A 27,799-nucleotide genomic window follows, 5' to 3' on the forward strand; every position below is an offset into this window, starting at 1 on the left:
TTGTAACTGCTAGAAATGGAGGCAGGGTAGGAGAATTTTCGTGGTTTTTTGTGCCATCCTGTTAGAATTCTGCCCTCATTTTAGAACTCAGTTAAGAAGAGAGCTTTTCACCTGTTGGAGGTCACGTCAATGCTTTCTCAGGTCCCCTTCGTTCTAAAAATTCAGTGTGTCTTTTATCATTCTCATACATGTGACTAGCATACATTTGAGCTTTTTCAGTGTCTAGAAAACATTGATTTCTCCTATTTGCCACCTCTTAGAAATAGCGGCAGAAAAATGTAAAGGCTCTTCCATTCCCACTGAGTCTATATCTTGGTAATTGTGATTCCAAAAAATGACATCAGCATACATTTTGATTTAGCTTCTTAATTTCAGACTATAAACACTCATTGTAACGATTTGTGTGTGTGTGTCTGTTTATCTTCACTGCCTGAGAATATAGCCATAGGTATATACAATAAAGGAATTCTTTTAGCATATACTGCTGTGTTTTGGTTTTTATTGTATTAGCTTACACAACATTTGCATATTTTGGATTATAAATTGTTCTTCTAGCAAAGAATCTAATATTAGTTTTTAGCCTTTGAGAGTACTTTTAATGTAAATTTAATTTTTCTTTTATTAAATGCTCTGAGAGAACCTCACAGTATAAAGTGACTTGGATGGCTAAAAAATTAATTCCAATTCAAAAATTGGAATTTTGTGCATTCTAATTCTATTCTGGAATTTACCTATAATAGTATTTACTAACATTCATTAAGAGTTTACAGTGTCATGCATTCGTATCATCTCATTTAGTCCTTAAAACAACCTTTTTAGTAGAAAATATTATCCATACATAACAAATGAGAAGCTAAGGCATAGAGAGTGGCTGCAACTTCCAAATTCACACAGTCAGTAAATAAAAAATCTGGCATTGAAACCAGGCAATATATGTCCAGAGTCTGGCCTCTTAACTAATGTAAACTTGTCACAGTTAATTTTTTTCTCTAACGCTGAAAAAGAATTATATGAACCAAATGTTCGCACTAAATAATTGTAAGATTTTTGACAGTTGGGCTCACGGGCTCACCCAGACCAAATATGAGGGCGAAGTTAATTTTTTGTTCATTCTTTTAGCTGATATAGCCCAGAGATACAGGATAAGCAAATACCCAACCCTCAAATTGTTTCGTAATGGGATGATGATGAAGAGAGAGTACAGGGGTCAGCGGTCAGTGAAGGCCCTCGCAGATTACATCAGGCAACAAAAAAGCGACCCCGTTCAAGAGCTTCATGACTTAGCAGAAATCACCACTCTTGATGTAAGTTAACGTTTGCTGGATCCAATGAACATTGCCTGTTTAACTAATGTAAATAAATTATTACGTAATCAAAGAATCTGGACATGTTCTTATAGTTCATTGCAATGGATTTGACATATCCATACTTAACGAGTTGAATTTTTCTTGAATTCTCAAGGGAAATGCTAATGTTTTACTGAAGCTTTGGATAAAATATACAGCATGCAATAAAGTCGCAGTAATTTGACTTAATTAAGGGCAAAGAGTAGCCTGAATTATGAAGAAGTAGAAGTTAACATCAGGCATTCACAGCTAAAGTTTCCATATTTTCCTTAGTGGAGACCCTCAGGGTATCTACTCTAATTACTCCTATATCAACTCTTTGTATAAGTTTTAGTGTCCTCTCATATAGACCCCCTTAATACTAAGCTTAGCAAATCCTTTTCTTTTAGTGTAAAGAAAAATAGTTGAGTTTGGGCTTTAGATTGTCATTGTCGAGTTTGAGATTTGATTTTTACTTGCAAGCTAGTAAGTTAGCCAGTTACTCTTGCATGGATACTGTCAGAAGGCACAAGACTCCTGGGTCAGAGACAACAGACTTTATGCTCACATCACAGCAAACAGCATGAGCACATTTGCATTTCTTTCCTTGCCCCCCCCCAAGTTCTCTGGAGGCGACACAGAGGGCCCAGGTGGATGCCTGCACGTGCAGTGGGTTGTGTTACAGGAGAACTCTGGGCTCAGGGAACTTCCATCCCAGCAGTAAGCCTGCTCTTTGTCCTGGAGGGAGGCATTGCCTCATTCCCCCGTGTTGCTGCTGGAGCAACCCTGAGAAATGGCCTGGGTAAAGAGCAGGCAAGGTCTTGCATTTTGAGTAAACCTAGATGTGGAGGAGTGTGAGAGACCCGTGGAGGAGTCCACCTACAGTCACATGTTAGGAACTGATGTACCATTTTAACCTTTTCAGATTTAGTTACCTTATTTAGGAAGACTGTCACTGATTAAATAGTTATCTGTTTCTTGCGATTTTAAAATACAATGCTGGGAGGAAATGTTCATAATTACATTAGATTGTAGTTAAGATTGTTTTCAACCAAGGTAATCTTTAATAGTTTTGGACTAGGTGTTGATATTTGGACGAGCCAGTATGCATTTATAGATAGTCATACTTCATTTTGAGATAACTGAACAACAGCTGGGTAAATGAAGTAACATGTTTATAGAACTATCTGCGTTTGTAAAATAATTACATACTTTATCTTGCAGCGCAGCAAAAGAAATATCATTGGATACTTTGAGCAAAAGGATTCAGAAAACTATAGAGTTTTTGAAAGAGTAGCAAATATTTTGCATGACGATTGTGCCTTCCTTTCTGCATTTGGGTAAGTGTCTTAACTGAGAGCACGTTAGCGGGTCGGCATGGCTGCGGGTTCAGTTCTCGTGGGTGGTCCTTTTCTGAGGATGGCCTCTCCAAAGATTGTCTCAGTCCTTTTAAAGTCACCAGCCAGTCTTTCTACCTATCCCTGACCTCTTTTTAAGAGTTTAAAAGTCTGTGTATTTTTCTTTCTGTATTATATTCTATTTCAGAATGTGGGTAAGAAGAAAAGAATGAACATATTAACAAGTAACTCTCTTGCTTTCGTTCAGCTCGTTTTCTGACACTGTCCTGTGTCATGAAAAATGCTAACCTGTGGGGTTTCCAAACGGGAGCAGCGCGGTGTCTTTCTTAAGTGGCATGAGCTTCATCCTCTTGATCCATCGCGGGCGCTCACTGCCTTTTCTTCCATCTCCCCGTCTCAGAGGAACAGCGCTCCTTTCCAAGGCTCACCTCTTTCCTTGCATCCTTGTGGCTGTCCCTTCAAAATCCTCTGGGGCTTTGATCCGTCAGTTGTCCTTGTTTTCTTTCTCATGTTTTCAGCCTGATGCTTTTCATGAACTACTTTTCATTTCCAAAAACATGCTTCTCTCTTTCCTGACCTTTCTTTTCTATCTGTTAAGCTATAATCTCATCTCTTTCTTTTCATTCCAAAATTTTTTTCAAAGATTAGTTTATGCTTGGCTACCTTGAATTTCTCAAACTCTAACCAGTGAAAAAAACGCTTAACCTCTTGGAAGCTCACTCTCACCTCTGTTACTCTAATGAAACTTCTCTCTGCACATTCACAACATGACTTCTTTCCCACTTTCTGTTTTTTTAAGCTTCAGTGCATGGTTGTGTATCCTAGTTAGGTTTTTTTTTACTTCTCTATTTGAGTCGTCGCCACAACATGACAACGGACGGACAGGTGGTGTGGGTTCTACAACTGGGAAACGAACCTGGGCCACGGTGATGAGAAGGCCAAATCTCAACCACCAGACCATCAGGGCTGGCTACAAAATGACTTCTTAGTTGCCAAATCCAGTGGCCCTTTTGCAGTCTTAATCCTCTTCAGTTTCTCTGGAGGACGTGACCCTCAGCTACCCTGTCCTTTTTCTGCAGTGTCTACACTTACTCTGTGTCAAATCTCCCTGGTTTGCTCCTTACCTTTCTCACTTTCTGACTTTATCTCCCACTTTTTTCTTTCTCTCTCAAAATAGAATGATTCTTGTGGTTGTGCCCTTGACCCTTTCTTCTCATTGGAGGTTATCTCCACCATCCTTTGACTTCAGCAGTATTATTTCTCTCTTCTCTTTGGCCCATGACTGTGAGACTCAGTTGCGGTACCTATCTTGAGTAGAGCCCAGATTTCTGGCACAGCGTGTCCTCTCCATTTTGTGACCTTTGTCGTTGTTTTACTGCTTCTGTAGATTTTGTATGTGTTTTATTGTAAACATTATCAGTGTGTTTTGAGGCTCACTGTACAGAGTCAATAATGAAGGAACTTCTTCCCCAGGCTTTTCACATTACAGCTTTCTCACCACACAGGCCACCTTGCTGGTCCTCACACTGCAGGCTACTTCTGCAACATAGCCTTTGCCCTTACTGTTCTCTGTATCTGAAGTGCTTCTCCCAGATATCATCTCATCAGAAATATCTTTCCTGATAACTTTATATAAAATAGCACTACTATCATCCAACTTGTCATTCTTTATCCAGTTATTTTTCTTCATAGCACCTTTTTTTTTTTTTTTTTTTTTGCTGAGGAAGATTTGCCCTGAGCTAACGTCTGTTGCCAATCTTCCTCTTTTTTTTTTTTTTTTTTTTTGCTTGAGGAGGATTTGCCCTGAGCTAACATCTTTGGCAATCTTCCTCTATTTTGTATATGGGTCGCTGCCACAGCATGGCTGCCAATGAGTGGTGTAGGTCCGTGCCCAGGATCCAAACCCATGAACCTGGGCTGCTGAAGCAGAGCACGCCAAACTCAACCACTAGGCCATGGGGCCAGCCCCTGCACCTTTTTTTTTTTTTTAACTACCTAAGATAAATGTATCTACTTGTTTGTCTGTCTTTCCCTACCACAGTGTAAGCTCCATGGGAGCACAGGCATTGTCAGTTTTGTTCACTGGTGTATACCCACTGCCAGGACCATACCTGGTACAAAGGAAGCACGTGGTAAATAGTGAGGGAGTGAATGAATAGAGCGTGTTCTTCCTTTCTGTTCCACTGTTATCTGTCTAGGTTAGCATTCCTTGCCCCTGTTCTACTTTAGTCAGAAGATGCAGATAAATCGGTGTTCAGTTGATCCAAATGTAATTTAGAGAGAGAAAAAGTTACCCATTTGACTTAGAATTGTTGTAGAATTCACTCAGCAAATATTTATTGAGCACCTGTTATGTGCCAGCTACTGTATTAGCACAGGAAACAACAGCGAACAATAAAAACATGGCTTATTTATGAACTATATTCTAATGATGTGGATTATTTCAATTCGTCTATTTTTTATAAGTTTTCATTTTAAAAAGTAGAGAATTTATGGTTGAGTCTGACTTAAAAGCAAATAATGTGTTTTTGTGATTGGTCTATGTGACCACATCAATGACCTTGGTCCCCAGTTACTGGAAACAGTCTGGGGTCAAAACTAGCTTTTTAGTGCAAAAACTGCCAATCCAAACTTATAAAATACCGAGTCAAAAAAACAGCTATTAAAATTTTCCTTTAAAAAAATCTGCCTTGTATTTAATTTTTCCTTTAAATATATGCTCTTGGTATTGCATAATCTTAGAAGTAGGACAGATGATGGACAAGTATATATTTCAAGTTGTTATAATTCATAGATTGCAAAACAGCTGGCCAGTTCTGCTTCATTCAGGTATATTACTGCTATTATTTTTCTTAAAAAGTATTATTACTGCTTGTCTCTTTCTATTAGGGCTGTTTCAAAACCAGAAAGATATAGTGGAGACAACATAATCTACAAACCACCAGGGGTAAGTTGCTATTTCTTAGGGTGTATAGTTTTAACCGTAATTTGAATACACATCTAGTATAATCTATAGTTTTATACATGTTAGTGTTCACAGTCATAGAATTTTAGTATCGAAGGGAACCTCAAAGCATCATCTTGTGCTAATGCAAACCTTTCAAAGTAACGATGGGGACTCAGAGGCCTGAAGGCGCAGAGGCGTTTAGTGACAGAGCTGGGACTAGAGAGCCCTGGTCCCCGGGCCTTATCTGCCTGTTTTGTGTTCAGCCTGGGACCCAAATTCAAAAAACTGCTCCCATGATCTGTGATCATAACTCATACCTGAATCAGAATAGCCATCTCCCAGGACTTCTGGGGTATAAATTAACCTGCTACTTGCCAGATAATAAGGAGTGCTAGGGTTTTTTTTTGCTTTTAGGAAGATTAGCCCTGAGCTAACTGCTGCCAGTCCTCTTTTTGCTGGGGAAGACTGGCCAGTGAGCTAACATCCATGCCCATCCTCCTCTACTTTATATGTGGGACGCCTACCACAGCATGGCTTGCCAAGCGGTGCCACGTCCACACCCGGGATCTGAACTGGCGAACCCTGGGCCGCCAAGAAGCGGACCGTGCGAACTTAACTGCTGCACCACTGGGCCGGCCTCTGGGAGTGCTAGGTTTTTAACCCTTAGCTGAGAAGTTAAGTATGTCTGAACCTAGAAGGAGCTCCTTAGGCCCAGACAATGGTGGCCACAACTAAGAGGCAAAAAAACACAGTATTTGTTATCCTGAATTGACCTAATGGTCTGTCATTGTAGTTTTTCACACACCCACAAATAGAAATCTATAGATAATTTTTCAACTTGTAGTTTTTATTTTAATGTTGTTTGCAGTATTTTGACACATTGAAGCTTTTAGCTGTTATGTAGTCACACGAGTGATGTTTTTGCTTAGAAAGCTCATTTCCTGTTTTGAATTCAGATAGGTATTTGCCTGTATTTTCTGCAAGGGCATTTCTTTAATAGTAGCTCACATAGTGGGACCATCTCTAGGTTATCTGAATCCAGTACAGTGTCTCGTGATGCCGTTTGGTTGTTAAGAGCACAGACTCTGGAACGAGACTGAGTTTTACTGTCCGGTCTGCCACCTTCCCAGGTGTCTAACTCTGGGAAAGTTTATTAGCTTCTCTGCGCTTCAGTTTGTTCATTAGTGAAAACAGCCACGATAATCATAGTACCTGCTTCGTGGAGATGTTTCGAGGACTGAGTGAGCAAGCACGTCTAAGGGGCTTACAGCAGTGCTCGGCCACGGTCAGTTCACTCAGTTCATGCTAGCGATTATTTTTACCATCATTTTAGGCACTTCGTAAGTACTGATTTTGAGTGAATGTGGAAACAGATACTGTAGGTAATTAATATTAGAGATAGCCACCTTAGATTTATAGAGTATCTTGTAATTTTCAAGGCTTTTTCACTGAAAGTCCCTACATTTTCATCAGACATTTTCAACTCTACGGGATAGCTCAGTTAATTCATTTGGCTAATTCTTCTTTTCACAATGCCTGCCTGCTGTTTATGAAGATGCTGATAGACAGTCAATTGACCCAAATCCGAGGCAGAGCAGAAGGCTTGGACGTCACAGGCTGGATGATGAGTCCCTGAGACTCATAAACTTATCAGCTTTTCACCATCCACAACTGTCCTTCTCAGCAGTTCCATGTTTTTGTTTCTTTCGTATCCCTGGAGATTTTCTGGGCTCATACACGGCTTTAAGAGTGCATTTTGCTAGCACAGGTTAAATTTGTTTAATTTTTGTTTTTGTTTTTGTAACAGCAGTCAGCTCCAGATATGGTATACTTGGGATCTATGACAAATTTTGACGGGACTTACAATTGGATTCAAGATAAGTGTGTTCCTCTCGTCCGGGAAATAACATTTGAAAACGGAGAGGTATGGGCTTTCTAATGTGTGGCGGTGTTTTCAATTCAGATTTCCGAGAGGGCAAGCCGCCTGCACCCGTCTTACCGTTTTCCTGCAGACGTAGCAGTTGTGAGCCTCCCACAGTGAGCATGGCCACACCACAGCTGTTCCTGCAGCACAGGCCGGTGGTCCTCCCCCTCTGCTGTCCCAGAACCCTCTGTTGCACTTCCTGCAATCGCAGCGCTTCACCAGGGCCTTGAAAATGAGTTTGAAAATGCCTCTCAGGTGATTCTGATACCCACAGGTTCCTGGGTAAGCGGATGTCCTTGGAAGCAACGCTCTGCAGATTTCAGTTACAGTTAATTGTACACAGTGGATAATCCTATGCCGTAAAAAGGTTTTTCGGATTCCTGTCTATCCTAAAAGAATGAAATTGTGTTCTCTTTTTCATCATAAATAATGAAAGCAGTTATCGGTTGTCGTGTCACTGACCTCAGTGAGTCCAGGCGCCTAAAATAAAGCCCATTCGAACTCTCACAACTCTCACAACAACAAAATACAAAAGCTGAGAGGTTGGGGAGAAGTCTAAAGGCTGCGTCTGTGAGGTCCATCTCTCTGTTCTTTACTAGATTCGAAACGGATCTTTGATTTCACCCTTTTATTTTTAAAACCCACCATCTAAGAATGCAATTTTTTAAAAACATTTTAAGTGCAATTAAAAAAATTTTTTATGTGCATATACACTTGAAAGAATGATATGTGTATAGCTCAGATTTTAAATATACAACTCAAGAAATTATCACAGAGTAAACACACCCATATAATCATTACCTAGCCAGAGGCTGGCAATTCCGTAAAGGGTCGGATGGTAAATATTTTAGAGTTTGCACTTCGTACAGTCTCTGTTGCAACTACTCCCCTTTGCAGCTGTGCCACAAAAGCAGCCGTGGACAAGGCGTAAGTAAGTGTGGTTGTGTTCCAGTGAGGCTTGCTTACTGGCTTAGTTTGTCAAATGAACATCCTGCTGCTTTTCTCAATTCTGTAGGTTGCAGGTATGTTCAGCTGAATTACTTACATTTTTATTGCATTAGCTCCTTTAGTCCTCAGAGGCTCAGAGAGAGTTTATAACTTGTCATGGTTATTCACCTGCTTTGGCAGTTCTTGCAGGAATAGTTTCAAAAACAGAGTTTAAAAGAACAGACATGGAAAATCTTAAACAATTAAACAGGAGTGTCCTCCCCCCCATAGTATTTTGGCACATTTCATAACTCTTTAGATTTATTACCTGTTGTAACCAGCTACCCATAAATCATTTAACCTGTGGAGAAAGACTTGTTAACCTCTAAATCTGGTTATGTTGCTATCCCTCCCTGAATCTTTTAATGCCTGCTTGGTAAAGAATATGTTGATGTGGACACAGGTAAACCAGGAAGCCCGATCAGCGTAACTACCAGCTACTATGTTAATGTATGTAAATTAGTTTAGTAAACTAATCGACATAAACATTTTCAACTACTGCTAATCTCTTTATTACTTCTCTCCTAATAGTTTTTAGTTCATCCATACCTTTGTTTAGTCTAATAAAGTAGTTTGTTATATTTATTTTTACTTTTAACTTCCTAGCTCTTAAATTTTCTAAAAGGTGACTGCTGAATCTTCTTTCCCAATTAGTGTTTATTCAGCAACATTCGTGTCTTCATTTATTCAGTCATAGGTTGATTGCACATTATTGTGTACAAAAATCTGCGAACAAAAGAGACCTGAAATAAGCTTCTCTGTCTTTATGGGGTTTGCAGTTCAGTAGTACACAGGTACAGATAACGTTACAAAAAGACGTGTCCCCTGCCACGTGAGGATGCTGAGAAAGTGTTCTCACGTTCAGGGGAGAAAATTCATTCCCACCTTTGGAAGAAATAGGGTGGAATCAGGGACCGCTTTCTAGGAGAGGCATTTCAGTCCAGAAACAAAAGGGCTACAAGAGAAATAGAAGTACTAATGGAAATAGGGAAGTAAGAGGAGGGGCTGTGCGTTAATGGTGAGCTTTGAAGGGGTTGATTAGACTTGGAAATGGAGATAGTAAGCAGGAAGTTGAAATCGAGACCAGGATCCTGGCCTGGAGCTGGGCTTGGAGAGACAGATAAGGGCCCAATTAGAGGTGGTGAGGAGATTGTTGAACTAGTGGAAGTTGCCAGACTAGAGCAGAGAAGTCCAAAGTGAGAACCATGGGGAGTAGTGGCAATTAACGTGTGGGGGAGAGAAAAAATGTGAGCCCAAGAGGTAAAAAGTGAGGAGGAAGAAGTTTTAAATCAGCTTGCTAAATGATCAGTGTGATGCCGGGGCTGGAGGAGGAGAGATGGGAGTGACTGCTTATGACTATGGGGTTTCTTTTGGGAGTGATGAAAATGTTCTGGAATTAGACAGTGTTGATGTTTGCAAACCTGGTGAATATAATAAACTGCACCAAACTGTACACTTAAAAATGGTGAATTTTGTGGTATGTGAATTATATCTTAATTAAAAAAGAGGTAAACGTGATGAAAAGCTTAATAATTTATCCTGTATATGAGTGTAGCAGGCTTAAATATGGAGATAGGAACCAGAAGAAAACTCTTATCCTATAAGATAGCTTCCAGTTTCAGTTTTTTTAGGAACAGGACATTTGTGCCTTCTGCTGAGGCAGTTCCTAAGTTACAGAGAGACACGCAAAAGGATAGTTGACGGAAATAATTTTATTTTGAGGCCCTTTCTGGACTTTTTCTTATGAGTCAGAACTTACCATTTGTCAGAGAGAATGCATGATTAAAATCTGTTGTCTACTCATCACATTTCTCTTGTTTATTCTCCAATAATACAAATTTTTAATGCACTTTATAATTTTCTAGGTGCTTTTGTGTATGTATATATTACAGAGTGTGTAAACATACACATATATAGTGGCAGGTACTAATAATGTTGATAAATTGTGTATGGGTTGAAAACTGGCTGTGTTATGAGGTTTTTGTCTTTTGCTCTGAATGAAACATTTCTCAGCTTTGGTAAGGTCTCACAAAGGTGGAGTGGTTTTTGCAATAAACCTTAGAAAAACCTAAGTTTGCAAATCAGTTAGATTTATTTATTGCTGGTACATTCAGTTTTTCAGTGTTATCTCTTAAGACTGAAAATGCTTATCATGTTTGCCCTACCCTAAAATCAACATCTTGATAAAGAACCAGCATAGTTCCTCCTTTGGTTAACTCATTTTTTTTTTTTTAAAGATTTTATTTTTTCCTTTTTCTCCCCAAAGCCCCCCGGTACATAGTTGTGTATTCTTCGTTGTGGGTTCTTCTAGTTGTGGCATGTGGGATGCTGCCTCAGCGTGGTCTGACGAGCAGTGCCATGTCCGCGCCCAGGATTCGAACCAACGAAACACTGGGCTGCCTGCAGCAGAGCGCGCGAACTTAACCACTCGGCCACGGGGCCAGCCCCCGTTAACTCATTTTTTAAAGGTCATAGCTTCTTCCACTGCCAGCTACCAGACCAGCCTAGTGGGTACTTTAAGGCCGATTGGTTCCTGCAGTAGAGTGGGAGGACATGTGGGTCCTCTGAGCACTGGGTGGAGGCAATGAGTTCCTTCTCCCACACCACTGAACCTTTTTCCCCAACTGTTGCATGTTGTGTGGGTTGGGTTCAAAATTGTTCCTACCTAGAAAATAGCTAGAACTGAATGGATAGGCCTGATCATTGTCATTGACTACTTCTGTCTACAGGAATTGACAGAAGAAGGACTGCCTTTTCTCATACTCTTCCACATGAAAGAAGATACAGAAAGTTTAGAAATATTTCAGAATGAAGTAGCCCGACAATTAATAAGTGAAAAAGGTAGACGGATTAAGGTGTTTATTTTCATCCTTTCTTTCTCTTTGCTTCTTTCTCCCTTTTTTCCTCCCCCATTACATTCATACTGACATAAACATATTTGGGTTAAAAATGTATTGAGTTATTTCAACTCTACTCAGCCCTGGAAATCACATGTAAACACAGGGGTGGGAGGCGTTAGTAGGGAGATACTATGAAGCAGTGGCTTTTAAAAAAAACTGTGACTGTTTTAGCTCCCTCAAATCAAATAATCCCTGAAATCAAACGGCGTGAAAAGTGGGGTCATGGGGTCAGTGTTAATTTTAGGCACTTTGAGCACCTTGATACTTGTCTGGCCCCTGTCTAACAGATAGTCCCAAAGATATTGTTGAGAGGATTTACACAGTCTGATTCACATTTAATTCTAAATGAAGGAAAGTTGACTAGTTCTCTGTGGACTTCTCCGAAGTATCAGAAAGGAATTCGAGATATCACCAGCTCTCGCTCTGCGGTTAGAGAAGAAAACCAGACAAAATAAACTGAAGGCATTGTACGGAGCCATGCCCACGTTAGTCACTTAGTAAATATTTTGGGGGTTGAATTAGATGAAAAATCACCCAGTAGGGACTGGAAGGGAATCCTTGGTGCCATGAAGAGGGTCCTGTGAGAAGAGCTCATCTGTCAGTGTCAGGAGCTGCTCCCCGCAGGTGGGCAGTCTGCAGAGCAGATGCTCGCCTACTCAAGGAAAACGGAATTCACGACAGCATTTGCACTCAGGCTGAGTTCATGTAATTTCTAAGGAAATCATACTCCCTGCCCTAAGAACTAAAAGCCGACCTTTTTAAGTGTAATGTTTAGGTTTTAGTTTTTGTGATCTCTATCACTCTAAAGCACGTTGGTTTCTTTTAGTATGTCAGTTTGTATGAACTTGCTATCTTATGAGAACACAATCAAGAAAATTCTCATCTACCTCTCCAAATTCTGGTTCTTTTAAAGGTACAATAAACTTCTTACATGCTGACTGTGACAAATTTAGACATCCTCTTCTGCACATCCAGAAAACTCCAGCAGACTGCCCAGTGATCGCGATTGACAGCTTTAGGCACATGTATGTGTTTGGAGACTTCAGGGATGTATTGTAAGTATTCATTTGGGATTTTTTTTTTTTTTTTTTAAAGATTTTATTTTTTCCTTTTTCTCCCCAAAGCCCCCCGGTACATAGTTGTATATTCTTCGTTGTGGGTCCTTCTAGTTGTGGCATGTGGGACGCTTCCTCAGCATGATCTGATGTGCAGTGCCATGTCCGCGCCCAGGACTCGAACCAACGAAACACTGGGCCGCCTGCAGCGGAGCGCGTGGACTTAACCACTCGGCCACGGGGCCAGCCCCTCATTTGGGATTTTTAATTACTGATATGTGTCTCAAAGATGAGCTTAAAACAATTATTTGAATATTTAAATAATTCTATGTTGGAACAGTAATACTTTGTTATTTGGATGTTATAATTTTTTTCACTCTAGAGTACGGTGTGACTATGAGCATTATGATATGTCCCTATAGAAATTCCAGCAGTAGATGATCCTAATGCTTGGGAATTCATCTCTGAAAGAAAATTTTTGGCCTATGAGAAATTAGTTCTGAATTGAGTTTGGTCTTTGTCAGCAGGTCAAGGAAAGTAGATTATAATCCTAGGTGAGGTTAAAGGAAATTGGTGACATTGCTGCTTATTTGTGACTGTCTAACAAGAACATTAGTGGTACATTATTTAAGAGCTGGAAGATGGCTGTGGCCAGGCATTTCTAAGGGCATACAGCCATGAGCCTTCCCAAGAGCAGATAAGCCTTCTGATTCCACTCTCAGCTGTTCACAGTATTAATAAAAATATAAACTCTATAACTACCACAGATAATTAATTTTTTATCATCTAAGATGTTAAATACAATGGTTAAAAATGGACATTTCTTCATATATGAAAATTTTAAGCAATACAGGTATTAATTCATATTAGACCTTTTTAAAATTCATTTAAGTGCCCTTTTTTATGTCCAAAGATTAAATTGCAACTTATAGGATCATTTGAAGTCTTATTGCAGAATGAATTACCTCAGTCACTTTTAAATATTTCAATAGAGATGTGGTTGTTTGATAGAAGATTCTCAGTCCTAACATATAGGAGGCCTCGATTTGAGTCCTGCCTTGGGCAGGTCACTTAACGTCTCTGTTCTTGTTTCTTTACACTTAAAATACGGTTGACAGTACGACCTACCTAAGGGGATTGTAAGAAGATTAATGAGAGATGGTGCCTGTGTTATAAAGTACTAATGAACGTTAGCTGTTTTTACTTTACCTACACTCAAAAGAATACCATTCAGCCTATTAACTCATGAAATATTTACCCAGATCTTCTGTATGACAGTCACTGTATAATATAAACCAAGCGATATAAACCAATGGTTTGAAGTTTACTAAGAACTCACAACCGAGTAGAGAGCGGAGACAACAAGGTAACAGGCATTGTGTCTTATGACGTGATAAGTGCTCTGGCAGAGTTCAGCAGAGAGGTAGCTGATCCAAGGTTTCTGGAGATGTTGATGCCTAAGGTAGGTCCTAAAGTTGTCTAGAAGTTTCTCGTGGAGGTGAGAAGGACACTAGGCTTGGAGAAAGGGGACATTGGCAGAAACAAGTACAGAGACTGTTGGCTGAACACAAGTGGACAGGAGGGGGGAGTGCTGAGGGATAAGGTCAAGAGAGTAAGCAAAAGCTAGCTCACGCAAGCCCTCATATGCTGTGTTGAGGAGGTTTTACACATTATCCTAGAAAGTATGAAGAGCCAATGAAGAGTTTTAATCAGGGGATTGGTTTTTAAAGATCACGCTCGTTGCAAAGTGGAGAATAGATTAGAAGGGGTCCAAATAGAATCTAGGAGACTGTTCAGTAACGCAGGCAAGAGCTGATGATAGATAACCAGTAGACGACCCTTGAAGGAATGAATTCGCTGAATTCTGGCAGTAGCACCACAGCTAGAGAGAAGCAGGAATCTCGGGACGCTTTGTGGGTGGAGTAGACGGTCTCTTAGTAAATGGGGGAGGGGAAGGACAGCAGTGAGGGCCGGGAATCTGACGTGGACAGCTGACTGGGCTGTGACGCCATTAACAGAGCCTGCGACTCAGTGCAGGAGCAGCCTTCTGGTAAAGAAAATGAGTTCCCTTTCTTGGCATATTGAATTTGAGGTGCCCGTGCGCCACGAAGGAGAAGCGTGTCCAGCAGGGAGTTTACGTGGCTCTGGGATGCGACAGTGAGATAAGGGCTGGGTCTTGAACACATGAGGCTGTAGCTGAAGTGATTGAAACAGATGTGATGACCTAGAACAGGGGTGAGAATGGAACTCGGATAAATACCAACATTTAAGGGGGGACAGAAGGAACATGTGCGAAAGACTAAAGAGGAGGAGGAATCAAAAAAGTGAAAGAAAAACCAGAAAAGAGTAATACGGTACTTGAGGGAGGGGCACTTTTAACAGGAAGGCTCAACCAGAACCTAAGGATGAAGCATCTGTTAGATTTGACCAAAAAAGGCTGTATTGCAATGAATTGAAGAGTGCCTGGTGAGGAAATGAAGACTTGATAGAAAATTCTTGCAAGAAGCTAGCCTCTAAAGGGAAAGAAAAACAGAGGGAAAGCTCCAGAGAGACAGGATGAAGTCAAGTTGTAGCTTTGGTCACCTTCCTCCTCCCTTAGGGACAAGGAACTGAACATGATTAACTGCTTGGGGGACAGAATCCCATGGGCTGAGGCGTTCCTGAAGAGACAGGCAGCTGGGGCTAATTGATGAAGCAAAGCCGTGAAGGGCATCGAGGGCGTGAGGAGCAGAGGAGAGGCAGTGCCTTCTTCCTCTTCAGTGAGAGGGGGGAAAGCCAGGTGCAGAGTTCCCTGGAGTTGTTTGTGGGCTGTGGTGTTAGCGACAGCAGCAGAAGCTGCTGAGGGTCCTGTCTGGTCCTTGTGTTCCGCTCTGCCTCAGGAAGCAAGATCATGGGCTGAGAGTGAGGAGGGGAGGGACAATTGAGAGGGCGGGGCTGTGCTGGATTTCGAAAGGAGGACGAGTTGTACCCAGAAATCTACGTTAAAGATCCAGGTCTCCCTGACAGCCCGGCATTTCTTTAACGTCAGTACTCCTGTAGTCCCCTTAGCGAGCATGGGAGCATTGACTGTGGGCTAAACAGAGAGGTCTGAGCTGGTTGGGTGTCCTCTTCCTCTCACTTCTTCACAGGCCTGATTCCTCACGCCGCAAACCCACGCTAAAGGAGGGAGGGTAGCTGTTCTAGTGGCTGGGCTCGCTGCGGGAGCTGCCAGGCGGAGTGACTGGGCTTGGCATTAAACTGCTACCTGCCTCCTGGGTCGTTGATGAGAAGTCTTATCAGGAAGTACATTTGACCACCTCTAGTAGTGGATAAATCTCAGGTTGTTTATTGACCTCTTCCCTTTCACTAGAAACGTACAGCCCTAATTATAAAGTCTCCAATTGGTAGAAGTCACCAGAATGCTGACTCAGGTAAGGTTTACTGATCAGCCACCAGACTATCCCCAACTTTGGCTTTATTCCTAGGTATGTTGTGTTACACACCAAGGAAACCTGTGGGGAATTCCCTCCTGGCTGTCTTGAAGGTTTCTCCTCTACTTCTGAAGTCAGATTTAAAATGCTTCAGCACTTCTAATTGCACAAGTGGTCATATTCTTTATCACATGACCGAGGCCCCCTCCTCTTAGTCAGCTGGGCCAAGAGATGGGCACTGGAGCAAGAAAAGCTCATCTACCGGCTGGCAGCATGGTGCTTATGCCCTGCTGCGAAAAGAAAACAGCCAGTAAGATTCCCCAAAGAAATCTGGAAATGAGAAATGGTCCTCTCCCATCCGGTGCATGTTTAGTCCTGTGGGTAGGGAGGGAGATAAGAAAAGGGACTATATTTGAAGCTCTTTGAAACAAATTACTTCTTTAATTTCTCCCTTAGGTGCCTGATTCCCCCTTCTAGGCACTGTTCTCGCTAATATTTTTTTAATTGTAAGGAGGCACATGCTGTGTGAGCTACAAACTGAGCCTATGTGAATAGATGTTAGTGTTAAAAATCAAATAAAACATACAGCAGAGTGAATCTGACACATTTAATGGCTTGCGTAATTGTTATTGTGCTGCATGGTAATTAAGGCTTAAATGATAAGCAGTTTCCATAAATTACTATAATTACTTTTACTTTTACTTAGTAACTCAGCATTTCTGGGGTCAACTAGAGGAAGTATGGTTGTGGTCAGGAGAGAGAGAGATTTATGGTGCACGGTCTCCTCCAATGCCAGAGGGCGGCGTGGGGGTGGGTATTCTATGTGCCTCTTCCGTATCTCAGAGAAGCTGAGGTGTAGGGAGGTAACAGGCCCAGCAAGGCCACACCGCTGAGTAGTGGCGGGGCAAGGATTCACGCCAGAGTGTCCTGAATCCCCAAATGCCCAGCTCAGAACCGTAATGCCAAAGCAGTGAGACTTTCAGAACACAAACAGCGGTGAGCGTGTGAGCGTGAGATGTCTGAAGAGGCTGCTGACTAGGACCTGAAACGACATCAGATCTAGGAATGCGTAGTTGTTTTCTGTAGTTTGATGAGATTGGTGTCTTGCCGTGCATAATGGAGTAGATTTTACAGACAGACAGGAGAAGAATGGGGGGCAATTTCGGAACCTAAGAGCATCTAAAGGCAGATCTAGGAGATGTTCAGCAGCCCCGAGAAGAGAATAAATGATGGTGTGGTCTGAGACTGCTGAAGCGCTTCCGGGGAAATTCACCTTCTAAACATCGTGGCCAGCAAGTACCCTACCCTTACCCACAGAGTCCTTAGAAGCTGCCCCCGGGACCCAGTGACAGCAAGAGCAGCAGGACAGGCCTCAGTCACTCCTAGGAAAATGGGCCAGGCTCCTGTAGTGCTGAGGTCCCCAACTCTGGGCTCTAGGGCATTTCTCCCAGATCACCAAGTCACTGAAAATGATGATCAGAGTTCCTTAAACGGCTCAGTCTGGGACAGTGGGCTGCGGCTGGCCAGCTGTGGCATTGGTGGCGGGGTGAGGGTAGGGGTGGTGGTGGTGAGGAGATGAGAGAGGCAGGGCAAAACTAAAGCTGGGGGGGCAGGTATCTCACTAATTTAGCAGTTTTGTCATCTGCTGTGACAGTTAGCCTGCCTCCTTGAGCTTGGAGGGAGCAAACCAGGAACCGGAAAGAATGATAAAGAACTTGGAGGAATAGGTAGGAGAAAATTTTAAATCAGTCACCGTTAAGGTCCATTTTAACGCCAAGAGTCTGGTTTTTAGGTGCTCAGACTCGAGATCCAGACTGCTTGGATTCGAATCCCATTCTGTTAGCTGCTAGTTACATCACCTGGGCAACTTGTTACCACCTCTGTGCTTCGGTTTCCTCATCTGTAAAATGGGAATAATAATGGTGTCCACTTCATAGGGTTGTTGTTAAATGAATGTGCGTATCTCTAGCTCTTAGAACAGTGTCTGATACATGGTAAGTGCTATTCTAAGGCACTTATATATGATTATTATAGGCAATAATATCTTCAGATGCAAATCGAAGTCTGTTAGACTATAAAAACAATACAATTAAGTTAAATAAAGCAGTTCTCATTTTACAGATCAGAAAGCTCAAGCTAAAAGAGGTTAACTAACTTAAATGGCAAAATACAGTGTTTTTTTAACACTGTGATACCTGGAGTTTGTACTACATTATTGTACAAATAATTGAGTTAAAAAGTTGAGTTAAAAAGTAGTGAATGATATTAGGAAGTTGAATCCAGCAATATATAAAAAAAGAACAATATATTGCAACCAAGTGGGCAAGGCTGGTTTAACATTCAAAAACCAATCAGTGTAGGGGCCGGCCTGGTGGTGCAGTGTTTAAGTCTGTGCACTCCACTTCAGCAGCCTGGGGTTCTTGGGTTCAGATCCCAGGCACGGACCTACACACCACTAATCAAGCCATGTTGTGGTGGCATCCTACATACAAAATAGAGGAAGACTGGCACAGATGTTAGCTCAGTGACAATCTTCCTCCAGTAAAAAGAGGAAGATTGGCAACAGATATTAGCTCAGAGCCAATCTTCCTCACCAAAAAAACGTGAATGCTACTATATGTAAATTTTTAAGAATAATGAAAATACTTCTCACCTTATATGCATTTGTCAAAGCTTGTTTAATGATACACTTAACATTTGTGTATTTCATTGTGTCTAAATTTTGCATCACCTACAAATAGAGATAATAAACAAAAAAGTGTTTGGAGGGTGGGAAACACTGAGGTGTTCTAATTAGAAAAACTGTGCCCTAAAGTGTGAAAATATAATTGAATGTATCATGACAAGGTCCATTTATTTTCCTTTTTAGCAGATAACCATGTTGTCTGTTTTCTTGACAATCTCTTGTTGATTCACTGATCGTTACTTAATAATGATGGCTAGTTTCTGGCCACAAGCCGGGTAAGAGCCCTTCCGTGGTCTGCTTTCCTACCCCGGTAATTCACATTCGTCCTGTCTCCCTGTCTTTGCCTTTTGCTCACAGTTCTTTCTCTCTCCTCATCTGTTGACAAGGGGAAAAAATCAAGTAAGCGAAAGATCTGTTTTGAGTGTTCTCTCTGTATTTGTTACATCTATGATTTAAATAGAAGGTATTTCTTGACTAGCAGAAGCAATTCACACTGTATTGGTTGTCATCATCTTTGGACTTTATAAAATAATCATCTAACGGGCTGTATCTTAAACATCATAGACTGTGTCTGCGTCTTTGAATTGAATGGATGTATTTTAGCACTTTGCTGTGGTGACAGTAGATGATGTCAGATTAAATTTAAATTGATCTCCTCTCAGTGTTTATCTCTGGTGCGTGTGCAATTTCTTCAGCCCCAGAGAACCTTTCTGAGGCCCTCTGTCGATACGGCTACCTGACAGTCATTTGTATTTGTAAACTGTGCATTTGGCACCTGCTGCTCTCCGCTGCATTGGAGCTGGTGGGTAGCCAGAATGGGTTTACAGTGAAGTTAGTGGCTGGCGTAGCTCAGTGGGAGTTTATTGAAGGGAAGCAGCAGCACTTGTAGGGCCTCAGGAGAGGATAAAAAGACAAAGAAACTGTAATATTAACACAAGGTAGCTATTCTCTGCTACCAAAAAGTAATGACTTAAAAGTCAGTCAGTTCTACTGAAGGAATTAAAGCGTTGGTGGACCTGTATTTTAATTCTTGTAACAGATATGAAAAACGAAGTTTCTATTTAAAATAAATAATGAATTAAAAAATACCAAGATCTCAGGGGCAGACAGACAATTCATATGAGCAGAAATATAAATTAAAAGAAACAATGGAAAAAATGCTTAATTTCTGAAGAAATGGAAATTAAAATGCAGGTGTCTTTTACTCATCAAGTTAGTGAAACGAATTTCAATAAAAAAGACAAACATGCTGGCAAGACTTCAAAGAACCAACAGGTAGACAAGTAACAGCAAAAACTGACTGATGTTTGACAGGTATAATTGGCCCACACTTTGTCAGAAGTTCTTTTTCTTTAACCCAGTGCTCTTACTTGATCGGATATAAGTCAAGGAAGTAATTACAAAGAAAGCGGGCTGGTATAGACATCTGTTTGGCTTTATAATGGTCTGCTCGTCCCAGGGCGTGTCTCTGGATGGCAGAGTGGCCCACACCAGGATTGCTCACCAGGGGAATGATGGCAACACAAAGTGAGTTGTGTTGGTTCATAGTTATTTTCCTCAGAATGTTTTGAAGCCATCAAAGAAAGATTTTTCATCATTAAAGAGATGCCTTAGTGGCGTCTGAAGACCTCCAACAAAAAAGGCCAGTTTCATGGCCTTAAGAAGTGCTTTGCTTTTCACAGTGTTCAGCTGTCCAGTGAAGCTGCCTGTGTGGTTGAAGGAGTTATGAAGAAATTTCCCTCTGTGTTTAATTAAGAAAAAAACGTGAATAAACTACACCCTGGTTAGATGATTTTGATAAAACGGGTTCTACTGGCAGTGAATGCCGGCAAGGACCTGCATCTCTAAGAGGACTGTACAAGCTCCTGGTTAAGGCTGCCGTGCGCCACGTGGCTGCCACAGGGCTCAGGTGCTGCTGGAGGTTGAAGGTGCCGGTGTTCCTGTTCTAGGCTCTTCATAGTACTCTGCTTACAAAGCTACAGAGTTTTAAGTGGTTAGCCCCTAACACTGTTTTTCCCTTGAGCCCTCTTATTTTTAGTGTGATTTTGCAGAACATAAAAGTTTTTTAGTTACATATATTAAGGAAAATAAATAAATGCCCAATAAGGGATGGTTAAGTAAGTTTTAGGACAGCATCTTAACAGACTCTAATTCATCTGTTAAAATGATAAGCATAGAAAAATCTCTCTGAAACAAGAATTAGAACACCAGGGGCTGGCCCAGTGGCGCAGTGGTTAAGTTTGCAGGCTCTGCTTCGGTGGCCCAGGGTTCGCAGGTTCAGATGCCAGGCGCAGACCTACACACCACTCATCAAGCCATACTGTGGTGGCGTCCCACATACAAAATAGAGGAGGATTGGCACAGATGTTAGCTCAGGGCCCATCTTCCTCACCAAAAAAAGGAAAGAACTGGAACACAAAACTGAGTATCTAGATATTATGATTACCTAAAAATGTTTGACATATACTCTACTTGGCCTGTAATGTTATGGTAGGATAGTGGGATTATAGGTAAAATTTAAAAAAATTTTTTTAATGTTGTGAAGTTGGTAAAATAGAGGTAAGTGCATTTTAACAGTTTAAGCTAAATTCTTACTTGACTTTGGTTTTAGAATTCCTGGAAAACTCAAGCAGTTTGTATTTGACTTACATTCTGGAAAACTGCACAGAGAGTTCCACCATGGTCCCGACCCAACCGACACAGCCCCAGGACAGGTAGGACTCACGTTACCTAGTGGGAACTGTTTTCTTCTTTTTCACTTAGTCCTGAAGAGGATCTAAACCTTCTGCATAGGCTTTTGAGTTTTTGTAAAGAAATTCTGAACAGACTCTAGATAATATACAAATTATGTTCCTTTTAAAATTAATTTTTAAAATGTTAGACCCTCAGAAAAGTTGCAAGAATGTTACAATATAGTTTCTTGACCATAAACTAAGGTGGTCTGAGTATGTTCTCTGTAGAATATGGCTATAAAAGGGTTAAATACAGTTGGCTTCAAATAGGAGGAGGTAGGAATTAGAAGCAGGTAGATCAGTGAAGAAATCAGTGGATTCCATTAATTGTTCACGCCTTCCTCTGTTGCTGGGAGACTGAGTTTGGTATTCCTGCGGAACCATCCTCAAGCCCTCACCAGTACAGTATCCGTCACGCTCAAAACTTATGGTTTAATGCAGCTTTTTTCCATTTGAGATTTAGAATGCTTGGCAATTATATCAAAATTTTGTGTTTGCATATATTTTTTTAACCTGAGAATTTTACTGTTTCTACCGTGTAACTTCTGTTACAAGTAATTTCTGTTGTTTCTGCTTTGTTAAACACCCCTAAATTTGCATTTTGACGCATTATCCATTTGTATCATGTCTTTTCCCACTTTACTGAGAGGGAAGATGATACATACCCAAACCCTCTTATTTCATATGCCCCAGAACTTCAATCCACTGTTCCTCCCAAAGAACCTCCACATATAAAAGAAAAATAAAAATTAAATGAATTTTTCTTTAAGAGTCAAATTATGTTCAGAGTCAAGGGTTCCCTTTAGGAATCTGATGGGATGCTTTTTCCTTGAAATCTGGGGTCAGATTTTTCTTTGATATTTAAGCAACTATAGAAGCAGGCAAACTGTTGGTTGGCAATAACCCAAAGGTGATTATTTTCCCCAGAAAAGTAGATCTGTTTAGTATTTTATAAGATCAGGAAGAGATGTAGCTTACTCTGATCACGTTATCCTGATTTGTTTCAACTTCTCGTTGGCCTCTGAAGTCCTCGTATTTCATTTATTCATCTTTGCATGCTAATACATAGTAGGCACCAAACACGTTTTATAGTAATGTAATTTCAGCTTAATTAAACCAAACATATATCTCAACAAAAAATAAATTAGTATATTGGGGGAGGGGAACATGACAAAGTCAAAGGGGATGTTCACAGACGCAGTGCTTCCCATGGCGATGGGAGTGTGCCGTGATGAGGGGCGTTGAACACACGCCCTCTGTGCCTGTGCTAACTATAGGGGAGATGGAAGCAATGACAGTCATTTGCTTTTGGGGAGTTCATGGTGTGGAGAGAGAGGACAGACTCCACTGCCTCTTCTTTAGAGTTCTTGGAAGTCACTCTTACAGTTCCGCTGTGTTATTTCTGTCTACCATTGATGCACAAGTAAAATCCTACCGCAATTGTCTTGTAGTATTGAAGTGTTTGTTTTCCTCCTTATGTCAACTAAGTTTTGACAATTTCTGGCATCCAGGTAATTGCTAAATAACAGCTCCATCTACAGAGTGGGTGCCTTTAATCCCCTTAGCAGTCATTTGTAAGGGGGAAAGGTTTGGGCCAGTTTAGGGTCGTGCTGCCTCTACAGAATATTCTAGGAAAGCACCCAGGAGTCAGGCATTTTGTTTCCTTCCACCATACCTCAGGAATTGTCCACAGGCCCACAGCTAATGGCTCTGTGGCAGCGCTGCCCCTGAGAATCTGAACAAGGGCGTGTGAAATGGGGAAAGCAAGATTTCAAACTGAACTCTTGTCTTTGGCACACAGTAGTTATGTTTTATTGATTATTAATTAAATAATTATAGGGCAACTACCATTCATCTAATACTCTTACTGAAATACTTTAACTCCATAAATTCTATTGATATGAAAATGTTTTATTCTTTCTTTTGTAGCAAGTCCAAGATGTAGCAAGCAGCCCACCTGAGAGCTCCTTCCAGAAGCTAGCGCCCAGCGAATATAGGTATACTTTATTGAGGGATCGAGATGAGCTTTAAAAACTTGAAAAACAATTTGCAAGCCTTTCAAACAGCAGCATCAACTTACGTGGTGGAAATAGTAAACCTATATTTTCATAATTCTATGTGTATTTTTATTTTGAATAAACTGAAAGAAGTTTTGGGTTTTTAATTTTTTTTCTCCCCCTGACTCAAAATGCATTGTCATTTAATATAGCCTCTTTTTAAAAATCTGCTAGGGTTAAAAAAATAAAAATCAGAGGCCTACCTTTGCTTTAAATCTGTCCTGTAAAGTTTTTATAAATCAATTGAAAGGTGACATTGCCAGAAACACACCACTGACCTGCACTCCTAGGTTAGGGAGGGCTTAGGGATGTTTCCCATGTAGGATGTGCTTGTCTTTCTTTTCTTTACGTATGATCAATCCTGTTGGTATTTTCATTATCACATTTCTCAAAGCTAAGGGGGTATATATTCTGGATACTTGGGAGGGGAATAAATTAAAATTTTCACACTGTGTACTGTGTTTTACTGACTGGTCGGATATTCTTATGAAAATCCCATAGTGGTACTTTTTGGATTCTTAATGTGTAACTTAAACATACTATGAAGAGGAGGAGAGCCATAAGCCAGAACATTTGGCAGGATTGTCCTTATGATTTAAGAAAAAAAAATGAAAAGTGTTATTAAATTTCTATGTGTTTGTCTAACAAAGTGGCATATGGATGGCATTTAAAACTTCGAATTATACCTAAATCTGGGAGAGGGAGATACTAGTGGAGCAGGTTACCAGTACTGAACTGACTTTTAAGGCTCTTCCTATCATGACACTTCAATTTCCAAAGAGAAAAACCAGCAGAGAAATTGTATTTCAGTAATTCTAATCTTCTCTCTTGTAGACTCTTGTTATAGTTGTATAGATAAAAAACAAAGACAGTAAGGCACATACCCTTTTAATTTTTCCCATGTGTACAATTGTTAGAGGACCCTCCCACCTCTAGACCTCCTGATGTCCCCGGCCTGTGGTGCACAGTCCCATGGGTCCCTGTGCCAGGCCTCAGGAGCGCCGGGGAGCAAAACCAGAGGGAGAGGCCCCTCGGTGTCATATCAGGAAGCCCAGCGCCAGTGGACAGACAGGTTCGAAACTGGCTTTCCTCTGGGCCTGGGTTGGTGCTATCGGCCAAGAGTCATTTTATACTTGGAGTCTAAGTCAATCCCAGTTTGGGGAAAGATTATTTTTAAGCTTAAAAGGCTGACCTGTGCCATTATATGTAGTATGTAATATATGTAACATCTTCTAATTCTTTTAAAATAAAGTGAATATTTATAATATTTAATGATTGTTATTTTTAAAAAGCACCCTAGATTTCTTAGTTATGCATGACTTATCCATCATTTCATTCACAATAATAAATGTTGTTAATAAGGTGATAAGGGGCATGTTTAATATATTTTACCAGATGAACTAGAAAAGTAGGACAGAGCTTCCTAAAGGCTGGGCCTTAGTTCCTTCTCTTCATGCTTTTAATAACTCTGAAGTCAGAGTTGCAGTCTTCAGGTCAGAGGATGGAGCAAACCTGAGGGAGTCAGAATGAAAATTCACAGACATTCAACAAGCTAGCACACAAAACCAAACGCAGCACATGCAATGAACTGGAATAAATCTGTAACCCTGTAATTGGCTTTAAAAAATAATAAACAAAAGATAACACTCAAGTATTTGGTTGCAGAGCTGGCTTGAGAGTGGTTATTATGAAAAAGGCCTTAAGAAACACATGATCAATGTGATCTAAGATAATTGAGTGGCTGTTAAAAAGGGGAGAGGATTTGAGGCTGCATTATTTAGCACTCATGCATTTTGGGACTTTGGCTGTAGCCCTGCCCTGTCATTGACTGCTCTAGATTGTGGAAGCCATTGAAGGCAAGGATACTGAATTTTATGTCTATATCTCCAGTGTCTAGCATTTCTGGACTCTTAGTAGTCATCATCTAATGTTTGTTAAATGAATGAGATGCAAAGTGACCTAAGGTAATTTTTGTACTCCCTGAAGGACTCAGCACTCATCAGGGCTTGGTGCCCAATTTTATAAAAAGTCATTAACAAGCTCACATGTAAAACAGCAAAATGGGTTAAAGAAAATAAGTTCTTGCCATAGGGATAGTGTATGGGGGAGAAAGGGAGGCCTGCGGCTAGGAGAACAAGGCAGGAAGTTGGAGAAAGAAACAGGAGCTGATTACGCAGGGATCTCACAAACTAAGGGGTATGCACTATCTCTCACAGGCAGCAGAGATCCAGCAACAGATTTAAAGCAAGAAAGTATGTTCATATTTAATTTTGAGAAAGAATACTGTGGCAGCAGGTCTAAGTATGATAAAATGAGTCCAGCAGAGGAGAGAGAATGGCCAGAACTAAGACAGTGACAGCAGAGATGGAGTAGATAAAAGAGATGGCAAAGACATCAATGCCATAGGGATTTGTCACCAGCTGGATATATAGAGAGAACTTTCAGGAATCTAGAACTTGCAATTTAGACTTCTTCCCTCTGAACCACGAATCAGAGAAGAGTACAGGCAGAAGTCTGCTCGTTTTATCCAGTCTACTCTGGGCCTCAGGCTCAGCTGTGAAGAGAAAGGGTGCACGACTAAACTGAAGAGCACAGCTGAGTCACAAAACCAAAGCTAGAAGCAGGCCCTTCTGCTTGTGAGCCTGCTGCCTTTGCCAGTTTCTCCAAAATTGTTCCAGTAGTGAGGGGGACCATAAAAGGAGGAAAGCTTTCTTTAGATGAAATTCTGAACAGATTTTTATAGGTTAAATGAACGTGGAGAGGAAGATAAAGACCAGGCATCTAAAGCATCTAATAGAGAGCCCTGCTGAAGTTGTCAAAGATCATGTACAAAAGAAGGAAAAACTGGCATAATAAAGGCCAAAAAGAGGACAGAAATATCAAAGTGCTCGAAATGTTAAAGCTCAAAATGAGTTTAAATTTGCAGAAAATGCTAAGGTTGCCAAGAAGGCATTAAAAAAAAAAAACCTGAGGGCAAAAAGAAGAATGGATAAAGGAGTGTAATGGATTAACAGGAGAAGCAGAATAACTCCATTTTTCCTCTGACAAGGAGAAACAGTCTGGCTGGACAAAAATAAAATGACATAAAATCACAGAAATGAGAAGTAAAAAACATCTTGCCACCTTAAATAATTTCAGGGCCCTTAGGCCCAAACTTTCGTATCCCAGAAGCTGCTGGAAGTTGCAAATGCTTTCTGTTAGCAACTACTGGGAATTTTTGAGAATGTAAGGTGACAGAAGGCTGGAAAGGGACAAACAAGTGTTGCAGTTTTCAAAATAATAAATAGCTTTAGCTCTTTGTCTAAATAAAACATCTCCTGAACCAAATTGAAATGTTACTAGTCTATGCTTGGGGGAAAGAATTTAAATAGGTATAAAGAATAAAACAGTAATCAGTTTTTAAGCCCAATATTTAAAGACCCCTGAGGACAATACGTTGTTTCAGGATTTACATTGTTTTATGCTGATCATAACTGTTTTATGTGTTCATTAAAACAGGTTGAATAGGACCTCTGCTTGGCAACTGTTTTTTAGCTGTGTTGGCATTTTTGTATGTATTTCCAAGTAATAAAACTATATTTATTAAATATTTCTATACTTGAGACTTTTTACTAATTCACTTTGTCATAAATAATATCATATTTGTGAACATTTTACTCAGAATCCAGATAACCAGAGTCACTAGTTTTTTCCAATTTTAAAGTTCGTTTTTAGATTAACTGTACTTGAATCAGAATGGGAAGCTATACGAATCCATGTGCCGATAACTCGCTCCTGGCCTTCAGCTGAAGGGTCAGAGCGCCCTCTGGTAGAGCACCCTGGGGAGGGGCTGGCTCGCCCTTAGACGATAGGTTTTGGGTCCCTGGAAGAGGAAGAGTGCAGCTTAGCAAGTGCTTCTCTAAAAGGCCGCTGTCCTCTCCCTCGGCTAGTAAATTCCTTCCATCCAGCCTTCAACGCCCAGGACAGTTACATCCCTGTGGTCCCACGGCCCTTTATTTACAAGTTTGAGAGTACCGAGTCTAATACACAGTTGGAAGTACATACGTCCCTTTTCCTTATCACCATGTACACATTTTGTATCCCCAGCAACCTAGAGCACTGCAGGTGATCAATAAATCTGATGGGGAAAAAAGCCAAATTACATAATAAATAAGTGAACAAATGAATGAATAAAGAAGAAAGCATCACCACAACTGGAATGCATTCTGCTGGCTCATCCGTGAATCCCAATTATCTGATATCTAGTCACCTTTATTCCTATATCCTGAATTGGCTATGGGGTCCTAAGAGTTTTGGTCTGGAACAGTGTAAAATCTTACGCTATCAGAATGACATTTGAGTGCCCTCTTGGGCAATGCAGAGTCCTACAGAGGTGCTGGTAAGTTTCTCACGAACACTGCACATTTTTTGTGCGGTAG

The 27,799-nt window shown here is 40.8% G+C and overlaps 1 protein-coding gene across 4 annotated transcripts in view; it reads left to right on the forward strand.

Moving 5' to 3' along the window:
* The window catches only part of ERP44 (endoplasmic reticulum protein 44), a 77,214-nt gene extending 53,381 nt beyond the window's left edge, over positions 1-23,833 (forward strand). For 2 of the 4 annotated variants that reach the window (XM_014842230.3, XM_070519129.1), the window contains 8 exons: positions 1,120-1,304; positions 2,550-2,665; positions 5,573-5,630; positions 7,438-7,554; positions 11,271-11,382; positions 12,355-12,496; positions 21,204-21,306; positions 23,254-23,833. In XM_014842230.3, the coding sequence (XP_014697716.1) occupies positions 1,120-1,304; positions 2,550-2,665; positions 5,573-5,630; positions 7,438-7,554; positions 11,271-11,382; positions 12,355-12,496; positions 21,204-21,306; positions 23,254-23,355 (935 nt within the window). In that variant the 3' untranslated portion in view covers positions 23,356-23,833. The remainder of the gene's footprint in view (positions 1-1,119; positions 1,305-2,549; positions 2,666-5,572; positions 5,631-7,437; positions 7,555-11,270; positions 11,383-12,354; positions 12,497-21,203; positions 21,307-23,253) is intronic. The other 2 variants (XM_014842231.3, XM_070519130.1) reach the window with 1 other exon arrangement.
* The last annotated feature ends 3,966 nt before the right edge of the window (positions 23,834-27,799 follow it).

This window comes from Equus asinus, chromosome 10 (assembly GCF_041296235.1).
Source record: "Equus asinus isolate D_3611 breed Donkey chromosome 10, EquAss-T2T_v2, whole genome shotgun sequence".
NCBI lineage: Eukaryota > Metazoa > Chordata > Mammalia > Perissodactyla > Equidae > Equus > Equus asinus.